At 40.2% G+C, this 14549-nt stretch overlaps 1 protein-coding gene across 2 annotated transcripts in view; it reads right to left on the reverse strand.

The window, feature by feature from the left end:
- The window catches only part of CD109 (CD109 molecule), a 130423-nt gene that overhangs the window by 18490 nt on the left and 97384 nt on the right, over window positions 1–14549 (reverse strand). For both annotated transcript variants that reach the window (XM_053603063.1, XM_053603064.1), the window contains 5 exons: window positions 14127–14271; window positions 12903–13079; window positions 4243–4324; window positions 1858–2086; window positions 364–529 (listed from right to left, as the gene is read on the reverse strand). In XM_053603063.1, the coding sequence (XP_053459038.1) occupies window positions 364–529; window positions 1858–2086; window positions 4243–4324; window positions 12903–13079; window positions 14127–14271 (799 nt within the window). The remainder of the gene's footprint in view (window positions 1–363; window positions 530–1857; window positions 2087–4242; window positions 4325–12902; window positions 13080–14126; window positions 14272–14549) is intronic.

Consider the following 14549-nt stretch of genomic DNA (forward strand, 5'->3'; position numbering starts at 1 on the left):
GGATAAGTGTGAGTTGCAAAACCAGAATTTGAATCCAAGTCGCTCCAGAACCCAAGGTCATAGCAAACACAAAAGGCCAGGAATGGTATCAGACACTCAAAGGGAACCCAACCTGACAGAGCACAACATATGTCAGATTAAGAGACCCCTGAGCCCGGAAATTCTATTTAAAAAATTCCTTAAGAAACGAGAAGCATTTGGCCATGTAAGGCCTATCCTAGCCTCATTCTGTATTTCATTATTCATGTCACTCAAGTGATGCAAATGTTATCAACTTCATACCTGACTATCAAAATTTTCTCATGTAATTTACATATTTCATAATCACAAGAGTCTAACCACCTCAACAGGCTCCACCATTACCTTCTTGTTCTGCTCTCTGAGTCAGCACATTCAAGGCTTCCTTCGCTTTAGGACTCCCCACCAGTGACAGTGCGTAAGTTGTAAGAGCTAGAGTATAATTGTCTGAAATTCCTCTACTCAATTCAGACTCCAAGAAGTTGATAGAATCTCGTAGATCAATATTAAGCTTGGAAGAAAAGAAAAAAAAATATGTATCTATACATACACATATAACTATTCAAAATAACCCATTATCACATATTTAAACAAAAAATACTTTGAAACATTGATTTAAAAAAATAATTTGTGTCTATTAAACACCTGACCTTGTCCTAGGCAATGGAAATTAACAATAATTATTGACATTTAAAGATCTGCCATGAATTTTGAAAATAAAACTGAGCAAAGCAGCTCACATTTGCAATCCTAGCACTCTAGGAGGGTAAGGGAGGAGGATGTGCTTGAGCTCAGGAGTGCCTGAGCAAGAGCAAGATCCTGTCTCTACTAAAAATAGAAAAATTAAAAATTAACCAGGAGGCTGAGGCAGAAGGATCCCTTAAGCCCAGGAGTTTGAGGTTGCAGTGAGCAATGATGATGCCACTGCACTCTAGCTGGGGTGATGGAGTGAGACAGAAAGGATGGGGGGGGGACAGAAGGAGGGAGGGAGAGAAGGAAAGAAAGATACTACTTTTCAGCTTTCGTAAGTAAACAGGCACCATTCCTTAGAAGAAACAAGAAGTTTCTTTGCCAGTGTCTCTCCCACTGAATATCATAAACTCAGATAAGAATAAAAAATATACTATGAGGAAGATATTTCTCCTTTTTGACCTTGGGTGTTGATGCTCTAAATTCAGGAAGAAGATTATCATCTACGTGCTTAGTACTGGGCTAGGAAAATAGCAGGGAACTTAATAAAGAGAACGGTAGTTCCTGATATTGTGAAATGCGGTCAGCAGTAAAGGCATCAATCCCCGGACAGCTCTGGAGAAAAATTAAGCTCATCAGTATAACCATCCATGCACCCTCGCTCTCATCCAGGCATCCATACCAGTTAACATGCCTTTCAGAGTGTGGGTATAACTAGCACTAAATTAACAGACATTTTTTTTTTAAATTAACAGACATTGTAATTGGTCCATGATATTTTAGAAATACAATCCTCCATGACCTAAACCTGCTCGAACACACTCTTAAATTCTAAAGAATTTTCTTTCCCCTAAGAAATTAACTCTACCAACGATAAAACATGTATTGATTTATCCTAATAATAGCAAGTACAATACATATATTGTAAAGCATTTTTATAATTGTCTTCATTAGTCACAAGCAGTGGGCTTATATTTTGTTCTGATTTTGAAATGTGACCACAGATGCAAAGCAAAATCATGTTCAGACTCAGATTTCAAATGCAATATAAAATTGCAAAACTCTTTTAAGTTTCCAGACACATATTTGACCCATTGAGACCCTGCTGGAATTCCCCACCTATCATTTATTAAGTTAAAGATTAAATACCTGATATTTTTTATATCCCAGGAGAGAAGTCACAATATAGGCTGTAAGTGTTACTGGACTCTTATTGCCACCTTGAAGTTCACTGTGAATCACTCTTCCTGGCTCCCAAAATTCACCGCTGGATTTCTGATGTCCTTTGAGCCACGTATATGTATCCCGTAACACCTTCTGATCTATATCTATGTAAGGGTCAGCTTCCAGAAAACATCGTAAAACAAAAGCTGATAACCTTTATGAAAAGAAGAAAAAAAACACATGAAATATACTCTATACAGTCCTACAAATAACACTGAGCAGACGAAACAACAGTACCTTTCCTCACATCAGAAGAGTTGCCCAAGAGATAATCAGTAAAAAGGGAAGAAAGAAAAGAAAAACAGCAGAGGGCTCGGTGCCTGTAGGTCAGTGGTTAGGGCACCGTCCACATGAACTGGGACGAGGGTTTGAACCCGGCCCCAGCCTGCTAAACAACAATGACAACTGCAACAAAAAAACAGCCAGGCGTGGTGGCAGGCACCTGTATTCCCACCTACTTGGAAGGCTGAGGCAAGAGAATCACTTAAACCCAAGAGTTTGAGGTTGCTGTGAGCTGTGACGCCACGGCACTTTACCCAGGGTGACATAGTGAGACTCTGTCTCAAATTAAAAAAAAAAAAAAAAAAAGAAGAAGAAGACAGCAAAGAGACAGTGGAAACAACTCTGGCCTAGCAGACCTGACCAGGAAACTGCAGGTTGACTCACAGAATATCAGATTTGAAAAGGAAGTTAAAAATCATCTAATCCAGCCTCATCATTTTATAGATCGAGAATTCTATAGTCTAAGAGAGTTAAATAAATTCTCTAAGGTTACTCGGCTTTGGATTGTTCCAGGTATTTACCAAAGAAGATCTAAAACACACTTTGCTCTGTAACCATAGTACCTTAAAGTGAGAAAAAATGCGTATCTCCTGTCCTACAGAACAAGCAAAGCAAACGACAGCCTGGGGGCCAAATCTGCCTGGCCCAAGTCTGACCAGCAGGCCAAACACAGCCCAGGGCCTGTTTATGCATGCACCACCCCCTACCTGCCACCAACATCACCTAAGTAGGATTTTTTTTTTTTTTGAGGAAGAAAGAAATGAAAGAGTAAACATGGAAGGAAAAGAGAGAGGGAGTGAAGGAAGGAGGAGAGAGGGCAGGGGCAGCGTTTGTGGCTCAAGGAGTAGGGCACTGGGCCCATATGCTGCAGGTGGCAGGTTCAAACTCAGCCCTGGCTAAAATAAAAAAAAAAAGAGAGAGAGAGTGAGAACAGAGGGCAAAAGAAGGAAAAAAAGAAAAAAGGAGGGAAGAACGTTCAACAGATTCTACAGGACCTATTTACTGTCTGGGCCTCCCAAAGAAATGTTTGCCAATGGCTGCCACAGAACATACATAGAGGTCAAAAGAACATGGAGCAATAAAACGCTGAAATCTTTCTATTTATGGATCTATATTCTGATCCTGGCCAAAAGAAAATGTGAAGCAGATCTGTTTCATCTTACAAACACTGATGTGATAAACATTACGAACGCCCCATAACACCCAGTTCTTTTTTACTTTGGGTACACAGAGGAATTCACTTCCCTGCCCCCTTGAAGTTAGGCATGGCCATGTGACAAGCTCTGATAATGACAAAGTAAGTAGAAATGTTCCCCTTGGGCTGAAGTATCTCATTACTAAAGCAACATGCTCCAGTCTTCTCTTCCCTGGCAGAGACAAGCTGGAGCCACCAACCAGCTGGTGCCATGGCGAAGAACGTCTGCAGAGCCCCCTGCTGATCCAAAATGGAAACGCAGCACTCCCAGGAAACACCTTTGAGAACAAACTGCTCAGACTTAGGAGAAAGGTGGTGTTAGCAGAGCACGCCATGTCTGAGCCGACTGGTACAGTTAAATTGTCCAAAATCGGCCACATGGAGACTCCAGTCTGGAGGAAACTCTGAATGTTCATGATTAATTCCATTAACTATTCGTTTTTCACAAAAAATAATCTTAAAGAAACTACATCAATCGTATTAACACAACATTTGTATTAATCATGTCAGATGAGGAAAACAGCTATGTCACAATCACCCAGTATTTCTAACCGATTGTTCTTATCAGTTGCACCATGATCATAAACTAGTTTTACTGCTGTTTATACCACACACACAAAAAAGAGGATTTATGACTCCTCTTTTCTAAATAAAAACATTTGATGTGTTTAATGTTTTAAAATAATATTTTAAGAGGAGATTCTCTTTTCGAGCCAGCTTTGGGAAAAGCAGCCTCCCAGGCCACAGCATATGGAGACCCAGTTCACGGCCATTGTGACCTAGCGGAAGCCCATCCCACAACCCGGACTTGTCCACTTAGCAAAAACACTTACCAAGTGCTCCCAGAAGGGTCATCGTCCCCAAAAGCACTGAAGGAGCCATCTTCCCTCTGATAGAGAAGTTCTCTCTGGTAACCTGAAGACACACGAATGGACCAATATTCAACATCACCATAAAGTGCAATGAATGAAAGTTTATAACCAACACCTCATGTGGAGAAAAGATGTCCAGAGAAGGGTAAAGAAGAAATCAAGCCAACAACTAACAGTGAGGATTTTCTATTTTAAGTGCTTGTAGGAAATTTAAAATTCCAGGACTTTCAAACAGAATGCGTAAAATAAGAACTATGATCCCCAGAAAGTAAAGTAAATTCAAAAGAATACTACAGCATGGAAGACCCTTCCACCCATTCAAAACTATACAAATTAAAGGCAGAGCTACATTTAACTCACTAGTATTCACCACAATGGTGTCGGCGCCTAGGCATCTAAAACCGTTTGCTACCTACGAAAAGTAGAATCCAGGATATCAGAATTAAAGCTGAAGATTAAACTATTCTTAGGCCAGCAGTGGACATGGAAAAATGCTAAATGATCTAAGACAATCATTCTCAGATTTTTAGGTCATGGACTACTGGGATAAACCAAAGGAGCAGCTAGTCCACCTACCACACCAATTCCATATTTCTGTTTAAAAAAAAAAAAAGTACATGGTGGTGGTAATGAAGTTTCCATATAGAAGTAAACTAAGAAGGGGGTTAAGCCTTGTGAATCTGCTTTAATAAAAGCAGATGTTTCATATGTGCAAATAAGTGACAGATGTTTCCTATTTTCAAGGCGATGCATACAGGCCTTAAAGCCCAATGACTGAGAAACTGTAGGCCAAACACTAAAGAATTCACCAAACAACCCACAATAAACTAACTTACTAAAAATGAAGTTAAAATATCAATAATTTATCATTAAAAAGCAAGCATAAGCCAGAACATTTCTAGCTCAAGGCACTGCCCATCATTCTCTGATAATTAAGACCCTTCCTGAAAACCACAGGGCCCCACTATTAGCAGGTGAGGGCCCAGAGCCTGAGCTTTGCACTATGGCTGGCAACCACACTCACTGGTGAAATGTTGAATTCAATCCCCAGCAAACCCTAGTAATAAACACATTTTACTTTATGAATACCATTATTTCAGGAGCATCAGTGACTATAATGATTCATATTTCACTAACAAAACATGAGCATTAATAGATTAAAATTACAGTTAATCTGGTCTGGTCATGAAGTCCCCAACTTTCCTGCTTGAGCTAAGAACCCCATCTAACTCAAATTACAGCAAGACAAAATGTGGTAAAAAACAAGATACTAGGCTACATGGTGACCTCGAAGACTTACGGTAAAAGGAACATAAACATTTCAAGTGATGGCAGAATTTTGCTTAACTTGAAGAAGGGAGCATTAGATTATAATTTTTATGTTTAAACTTGAGATGTTTAATAATATTTAAATAGTAATTAAATAACCAACTTTTATTCAACACTGCCTATACATCAGGAACTGTTCAAAGCCCCTTGCAGATTTGGACTCAGGTAATTCTCACAACAACCTATTATTATCCCCTTTTGAATAGATAATGAGAATGAAACTCAAAGAATACAGACGGCGTGTGCAAGGCAACACAGTTAATAGGCAGTGAAGTAGGAATTAGCCCAGGTCACTAAGGTTCCAGAGTCACCGTGTCCTAGTAAATCACAGAGCTCTTTCGATGATTAAACATGATAATATAAGAAAGGTTCTTATCCAGTGCCTCTTACGTAGCAAGCTCTCAATAAACAATAGGCATTACTCTCTAACATATATGGAGGGAAAAGTTTTCTAAGTGTGAGCTTGATCAAATTTAAAAATTCATAAATTAGACTCTACAAAAAGTTTTTAAACTTTTCCATGGCAAAACACACTATAAGCAATGTTAAGAAAACAAGTAACCAATGAAAGTATTTGCAACATAGAAGATGAATAGGTAACTAACAGCAATAATAATACACAAAATTTTATTGATATGTTAATACATAGAAAAACTTTTTTTTAATTAGGGGAAAAGACAGAAAGTCCTATAGAAAAAAAAAGTGTACGAAGACTAGAATAGACAAGTCATAAAAGACAAATATACGAAGACAAATTTTATTTATTTATTTTTTTTTTTTTTTTTTTTTTTTTTTGGTAGAGACAGAGTCTCACTTTATGGCCCTCGGTAGAGTGCCGTGGCCTCACACAGCTCACAGCAACCTCCAACTCCTGGGCTTAGGCGATTCTCTTGCCTCAGCCTCCCGAGCAGCTGGGACTGCAGGCGCCCGCCACAACACCCGGCTATTTTTTTGTTGCAGTTTGGCCGGGGCTGGGTTTGAACCCGCCACCCTCGGCATATGGGGCCAGAGCCCTACTCACTGAGCCACAGGCACCGCCCACGAAGACAAATTTTAATATACGAAAACATGTTCAACTGTATAATAGGACAACAGAGATATCACTTCTCACCCATTAGATTAGCAAAAATTCAGTCGTTTTGTAGAGAAGACTGTACAGAACCAGCACTCATGCATTGCTGGAGGGAATTCAGAGGGTACAACTACTACGTGGGGATTTCTGACCCTTTAACCCAATAATCCTACCTGTAGGAATCAATCCTGAAGATCTCCAACAAGCCAAAAATATATATGCATATCATTCACTGCAGCTTTATGTGTAATTATAAAATATTAGAAACTACTCACAAGGGGTAGGGGAGAAGGAAAAGAGGTATTCACTGTGGTACACGCACACAACTATTTTAGACTTTGCCTTTTTTACTTAACGGTACATCTGGGAAATGAGTTACACACAAAGGGAAAAGAGAAGTAAAAGAAAAGGAAGAGACACCCCTTTGGATATACTTCTTTTAGATCAGTGTGACTTTTAAAAGTGTGTTAATGTTCTACATATTCAAAAGTAAGATAAATAAGAATGAAAAAAATAAATAAAGTTCACTTTAGTTCTTATATAACCTTGAAAAAAATGCAATGTATTACTTCTTTTTTCAGAGGTAGTCAGGGATCACAGAAAAGAGGAACTTTTTTTTAATGTTCTCAAAGCAAATTAGCAAGAGCCCGGGACATTTTCCCTCAATTTTCAGTTCTGGACTAAATTCACCATAAGCCAGAGTTTAACTGTGAATTTAAACTAATAGAAAAGAGGAAAGAAGAAAAGGTGCAGGGTGTAGGGGCTAGGGGGCTGGAGATTCCTGAGGCCCTCAATCATGACAGCAGGTGCTTCTGTAAAAGGACCACACTCAAGGCAAGACCATGAGCCTCCCAGCCCCTAGTCCACCCCGTCAACTGCAGTTCCAAGTACAAGACATTGTGAAACTGGTAGAGATGAGATCACGCAGATGAGATCAGTGCTTATGGAAATTACCCCTCAGGTGGCCCAACTCCAACACTCCCCATTAGTATCAACAACTAGCACTGTTCTTCCATTAGAGGCAGCCAGCCCAGAGAAGAGATCGCATATCATCTCCAGTTGTGTAGTGAACTTCTGAGAACCAAACCACCAGCTCTGCTCCCATGGGGAGAAAAAAAAAGGGGGTATGGGGGGCTGGGGAGGGGAAGAACCAGGAACTAGAGAGAAGAACATGAACGACTCCCCTTATGTTAGTCTCCTGTGAGGTTTCCTTCCTCACCTCAAACCAGACATGCTTCATTGGAAACTCCTCAGCTGTTTGAGGATACCCCGGGTATCAGGCCTAACTTGTGCTCCATAGCAGAAAGGATACTGTGGACTGGGCTGTAATGTTTGTTGTTAATACAACTCACCACTCCAGTGTAGTTACCAAATTGGAGACCTTTCATCACAATAAAGGAGAAAGGCAAAAACAAAGTTTTCTCTAAAAGTGTATGAGAAAATAAGACCGTCATCTTTCAGTTAATGGTTTTATGAACAGCTCTTGAGTTTGGAAAGTAAAAGTATAATCAGAATTTACAGACACTTCTGAAAATTGAAATACAGAGAAAGTCAAGAGGCTCTTAAGATAATGACCTAGGAAGAGTCAGACAAAATATATTCTTTTCTGGGTCATAGCCCTATTCTTTGGGATAACCAAGAACATAAAATCCTCAGAATCTGTCATCAGGAAATGAAAGTACTATTCACAGAAACCCATCAGAAGGTAACCTCCTCAACATAATTGGACTTGGTTTACCTCAAGCGTCAAGAACACAAGTCAATGAAGGTGAAGCCAGCTCCTTCTCACTAAATCAAGCAAGTTCGCTGGTAAAAAGCTGATAAAAATATTCTCTGTACTAAAAAAAAGTAATAATGATCAACTTCCTTACTTTCTATGACATAAAATGGAAAGTGAGAACTTGACACTTTTTTTAAGCTTCTTCACAATGGCCTCAAGTTATACTCATGAACAATGACAGCATCCAAATTCTGACGCCTACTTTCTCTTGTTTTCACTTCAATAAAGAAAATATGAAGTGTTTTCAACTCAACTCGGTCTGAGCCTCACTTAAGAAAAAAAAGGAGCTGTAGTCACTATGATTTAAATATTTGAGGAAAACAAGTCTTCAATTAACGGGTTCAAGATTTCCAGTCCTTATCAAAAACAGTTTTTGTTTTATAGTTCTATTTTTCTTCTTGACAGCACAGACACTTCATTCAATGATGTAGCTGTTATTTTGACCAAAGAAACAACGGATTAGGTTACAGGACTCCTGGGCCAACCATGATTTAAGTAAAACAATGCACTGTTCATAAATGACATTTCAATAACATAATCATGACTCACACCAAAGCCACTTTAATTTCTTAAAAAATAAAAACATCTACGGTATATTTAAAGGACTTTGGCAAATGTGACAGCAAAAGAAAAAACAGAGTTTCTGAAATGAGACACTGATTTCATAATGAAAAACATTATACCACAAAGCTTTCGTCCGCTACTTTGAAATATAATTTAGTTCATTGTGGGAGATGATGTACTGGGGGAGCTCCAGTGTGCTGACTTTTACCAGCTGGCTTCACTGAGGAGAGCACATCAAAACCACCGGTCACATCTCCCAGCTGTGAAGGACATGCCACGGTCAGGTAGAAGTGTCGATGTCCATAGATCATTTCTGCGCTCTGAGGAAGAAGCACCTCAGAGAACTTCTAGGCCCAATCTCCGCATTAAGAAGATGAACCCCAAGGCCAGAGAAGTTCATACTGACGGTCACTCATCCTCAGCCAGGACCTTGAAGGCTGAGGCCAGGAACCCACCAGAGGATTTCAAGACCACCCACGACAGGATCTTGATGTTTTCAAAAGGTCCCTTTTCTATTATATGGAGATTGTAGTAAAAGGGAGTGAACACACAGGCAGAGGGACAGCCAGAGAAGCCAGATTACTCCAGGCGACCGAAGGCGGTGTTCGAACAAACAACTAACAGCAAGGTGGAGAGACACAGAAGCGTTTCATCATTCGCTTTTATAAGTAGCGTGCACAGGATTTGCTTGCTGTCATTAGAGCCTAACTCTAGCTAGAAGCAGCTGGCAAGCCTGGTACAGCTGACATTTGTTGAGCACTTATTATGTGTTGAATCAGGTGCTAAAATATCTCATTTAATCCTCCAAACAACCTCACCAAGTGGGTTCTCTTATTACCCTGTATTTCCTGCACATTAGAATATCAAGCCTCTGAGAGGCTGAGGAAACTGGCCCAAGGTAGAGGCCAGGACTTAGAGCCCAGGTCTAACAGCCTCCATGGCCAAAGCCTGAACCCCTAGGCCACTTTGTTCCCCCAGGAGGAGACTCCCCACTTCACAGTGGTGCTCATTACTCTGAACAGTTTGAAGATTATTTGGCATCTAGAGAAAGGGGACTTTTTATGCCCCTGACCACTCTGTACCTTCTAACAACCAACCAGTCTGAGAAAGGGTCTCAAGCAATCAGCAGAGATGCCCAGAGGGCTACTCGGAAGAAAAAAAGACTATTGTTTGGCATGTACCTGGTCATAGCTAGCCTGAAAAACTCCTGCTGCTTCTAGAAAAAAACAAATACTGAGGACTTGAACCACTCATTTTGAGGACAGCTGCTGACCCAGCAAAATATCTAGGACACAAGCTCAAATTATTTTTAAGGAATGAGTTATCATTCCTTAAATGGTTCAAGCTATTTAAAATTTATTCTGTATTTTTAAATTAGCCAAAGTGACAGTTCATAAAGCACATATGAATATGAAATTATGTGGCATTTTCTAAGATATTTTATTAAAACATCCCAAAGAATGCATACCAAATTCTAAGGCACCAATGTAATTCCTATGTACTTTCTACTTGAAACCAGACAAACTTCATCTTGAATACAAACTGGCATCTTTCAGTAGGTGCAAAGTTGAGACAATCCCAAATATTTTTTACTTATCTCCTTAATCACGGCCATCCTGCCAGTGTATAAAGACCTCATTTGCTTCCAGCATGGCACATAATATGCCCCCAGAGACCACTCAGGACCAGTTCTTCAACTTAATCATAATTAAAAATTTTTTAAATCAGTTCTTATATGTATCTGTTTATGCATACGAGAAACTGATAATATAACTAATCATATGACTGACCCACAAGCACATATAAAGGATGATAATCTTACATCGGCAATTCTGTGCAGAAAACACCAACTGCTAGATCTCCTAGAATTTTCTAGAAGCCCTCGCCACCTCCCGGGTTTGAGGGCCAGCCACAGAGTCTTTGGAGCCTGGTCATAACCTAAGGGAAAATGTACCAGGATGTCCTTCCCCACTCAGAACTCAGGTCCTGCTCAGCCCTAACTCTGAGCCCTGGTGTCCCTTGTTCTGGCCTTGCACACAGTCACAACACTCAGCCTTCATTTCTTACCCTGGGAAGACCTTTGGACACTGACTCCAGCTCATTTACCAGAACCCAACTCTGTACCGCTCACCGCAGCCTAACCCAGCGCCCCCCTAGCTCTGTCCTACCCTTTGGTGCTTCCTTCCCTAGGGACCCCTGCGTTTCTCCCTCACCATCTAATCAGAACCCCCACTGAGACCTTTGGCACACTGGGGGTACTCAAGCACTGTGGCCAATTCCTAATCCTTTCCATCCTATTCCTTTGTTCTAACACCCAGGAATGTTGCAAATTAGAATTACACCATGGTGTTCTGAGGAAGAGGTGGACTGTGGATGCAGGAGACCCGCTGGGTCACCATGAGCAAGTTATTTAACCTTCTAGTGCCTAAGTTACCTCATTGCACAACTCTGCATTTAAAGTGGAAATAGTAAGAGCACACCCACTTCCCAGCGTTTTTGCAAGAATTAAACGAAACATGGAAAACACGGAAACAGAGTTAGTTGCCATTACCGTTATTACATAGCATTAGTTTAGGATAAACAGGTGGTTATAGAACGAGGGAATCTGGAAGGAAGACTCACATCACAAAGGTCACTTTATTGAGTTTCCTGATTCTTCCGTGGAAAACTTAGCAAAACAGCTAATAGCTTGCCTCTACTTTGCATTTAACCCATTTGTTATAAAAGACAAAAAAAAATTAGGAGTTAGAAAGTGTTGAGCTTTGTTTTTCTTCGATTAACTGAATAAGTGTTTTCTAATCATTTTGTATGAACCCTTCCACTCCTCCTGAGTTTGATGGCCAAGATACATCATACAAATGGCACAGAGAGAAGTACTCCACCATGCAGAGACCTTGCTAGAGGTTCCCTTGTGAGGGGACATAACAGCACTGAGCCTGTAACTTTGGATTGGCCTTTGGAGTATTTCAGGAAACTGATTTGCATTACTAAACACATCTCACAACTCTGCATTTGCTCCCAGGTGCGGACACAGAACGTGAACTCCGAGTCTGAATCCCAGCTCTGCCACTTCCTGGCTATATGACCTTGGGCAAGTGACTTAACTTTCCTGTGCCTCAGCTTCCTCCTCTGCAAAAAAAAAAAAAAAAAAAAGGGACTGTCCTACCACTGTGAGCATTCAGAGAGAAATGAGCTGTAAAGTGCTTAGAACACAGCCTGCCGCGCAGTGAGCACTCAAGTCACACTAACTGTTCCTATCAGTGAGTTGACAACACAAATCGTCTGGTGTCTGTGAACAGTTTCCGCCTTTCAAGGTGTTGGGGTCAAGTCATCCCTAGTAAGCCATGTTCTGAGGGGACAGAGGTCCTCCCACACAAACATTTCCCTCCTAACCCCATCTGCTTGACATTTTAAAAGTACAGAGAAGGTCCCCACCACATGACCACATGTGTTTATGGACAGACCATACTCTCCACTGAGCAATGAATTCCCCGAGAGGAAGGGCATGACACTCTGTTTCCTCTAAGAAACACTCCACATATGTGTAATCAACACATGGATGAGTCATCCTTTAGATTTTTAAAGAGTTTTAAATTTCAGGTCCTTTATTTTAATACAAACCTCTCCAGAAAAAAAAAAAAAATCCTTAAGCCACCACTACATCCTAGCCGCAAAGAGTGAACAATTAGCCACAGAAAGAACGGTAACAGCTCCCCGCTGTCAGCACACAGCAACACCATCGAGCCCCACCACCACCCACCAAAGACAAAACCTACACATCATGAAATCTGGTTTAGAGTGAACCCTCCTTGAAAACAAGAAGATAAGCTTTTCTTTTTTTTTTAACAAACAAAAGTAATTTTCTAAAATGCTTACCTTGCCTCATAAATGACAGGGCTTTTTCTTTTACATGATCTGTCAGTTGTCTCTTTTTAGTAAGATAATCCAAAATGTAAATATTTGGAGCAAAATTTATCATGTTCTGTTCCCCACAGCCATAAGGCATCCGAATCAGGGAGGATAAGCCATGGATGGAAGAGCCAAGAACATCTCCTGAAAGCACAAAACATTTGATTCATTCAGTAAATACTCAGTGACTGTTCCCGACTGAAGCCAAAGAGACTTCCCTTCAGTAAAGAAAGCATCTGTCATCCAAGTTATGATGATTCCACTGGTTGGAACAGAGTAGAAACTTTAATTCAAGATTCAAAGAAGACTGGTTGAAAATGTAATGCTACAGTGGTACTGAACTTGCGAATCAGATGGTTAATCAGGGGACTTTTGGCTCAGTTAAAAACAGGGAATAAATTTGAAACAACAAACTTTTTTTTTTAACCTTGAACAAATATGTCGGGAATTGGCCATTAGGCCATCATTCTTACTTGGGAAAGAAATGTTTCGTGATTAGCATCCTTCACATAAACATAACTTCATTCTGATTTCTTACTGATAAACTACAAGCATGTGAGAAATGATATTTTTTAAAAAATGGGGATTGCAATGTTTCTCAATGTTTTCTATTAAGCAATAACAAAGTACAACTACCAAGTATAAGAATTTCCAAGGAGTCTCGGGATCAAAAAGAATTAAGGATATTCTTCAAAGTTAGTCATCCAACATTAAACTAAACACATGTTTAAGAGACTCGCCCTCCAGCCACAGAGTAGTGAAGCCTTGCTACTCAAAGTGTGGTCTGCAAAGTGCAAATGAGGGGCATTGCTAGCCACTGGCAACTTGTCAGAAATGCAGGCCGTCAGGCCCCACCCCAGACCTACTAAACTATGATTTGCTTCTAAACGACAAGATCCCCTCGTGATTCGTAGGTACTTTGAAGCCTGAGAGGCACTGATCTAGAATATGTAATTTGCTAGCTTTATATTGTAGTCAGTCGTCAGCACCAACTAAAAACTTTTGCACGCTCGTCTCATGGGGACTAAATAAGAAAATACATCTGTAAATAAGTGAACGATAGATACGAGGGCTGTGGAAAGTGACGTACATGGCTAGATTCCTTTCCGGACAACCCTTGTATTATTTAACTGAGAAATAAAAAACACTTACACAAATAAGCCAGTAGACAGTAACATATTCTTTCCTTACCAACTGCGGTGATCTGAACTCTCTCACTGCCAGACACTGTATCAGGAGGAAATGAGAAACTCAAAGTTTTCGTGGTACTTTGCAGCCTGTTGTCAGTTAAGTCTAATAAGACGGATTGAGAATATGACTTTTCTATTCCTTCAGCCTGTTGAAAAAAAAGGTAACACCAGGAGCATGCTTGATACTCATCTGTCTGCAGAGAACCATATGTGGACCTGAAGGGGCGCCTGACCTGCTGCGTCTGTGGTTTGTGTATGCCGAGATAAGTTACTACCATTCCTTCCTTTTGGGCGTCCTTAAATGGAGTATTTTATTTAAACAAAGTAATACGAACATTTATTTCACAGAATGAGTTTTTCCTGTCCTGTGATATTTGCATTATCACAAATTGCCATAACTTTAATGACTTTTTCCCACTGTTAG

The sequence above is a fragment of the Nycticebus coucang genome, chromosome 9 (assembly GCF_027406575.1).
Source record: "Nycticebus coucang isolate mNycCou1 chromosome 9, mNycCou1.pri, whole genome shotgun sequence".
NCBI lineage: Eukaryota > Metazoa > Chordata > Mammalia > Primates > Lorisidae > Nycticebus > Nycticebus coucang.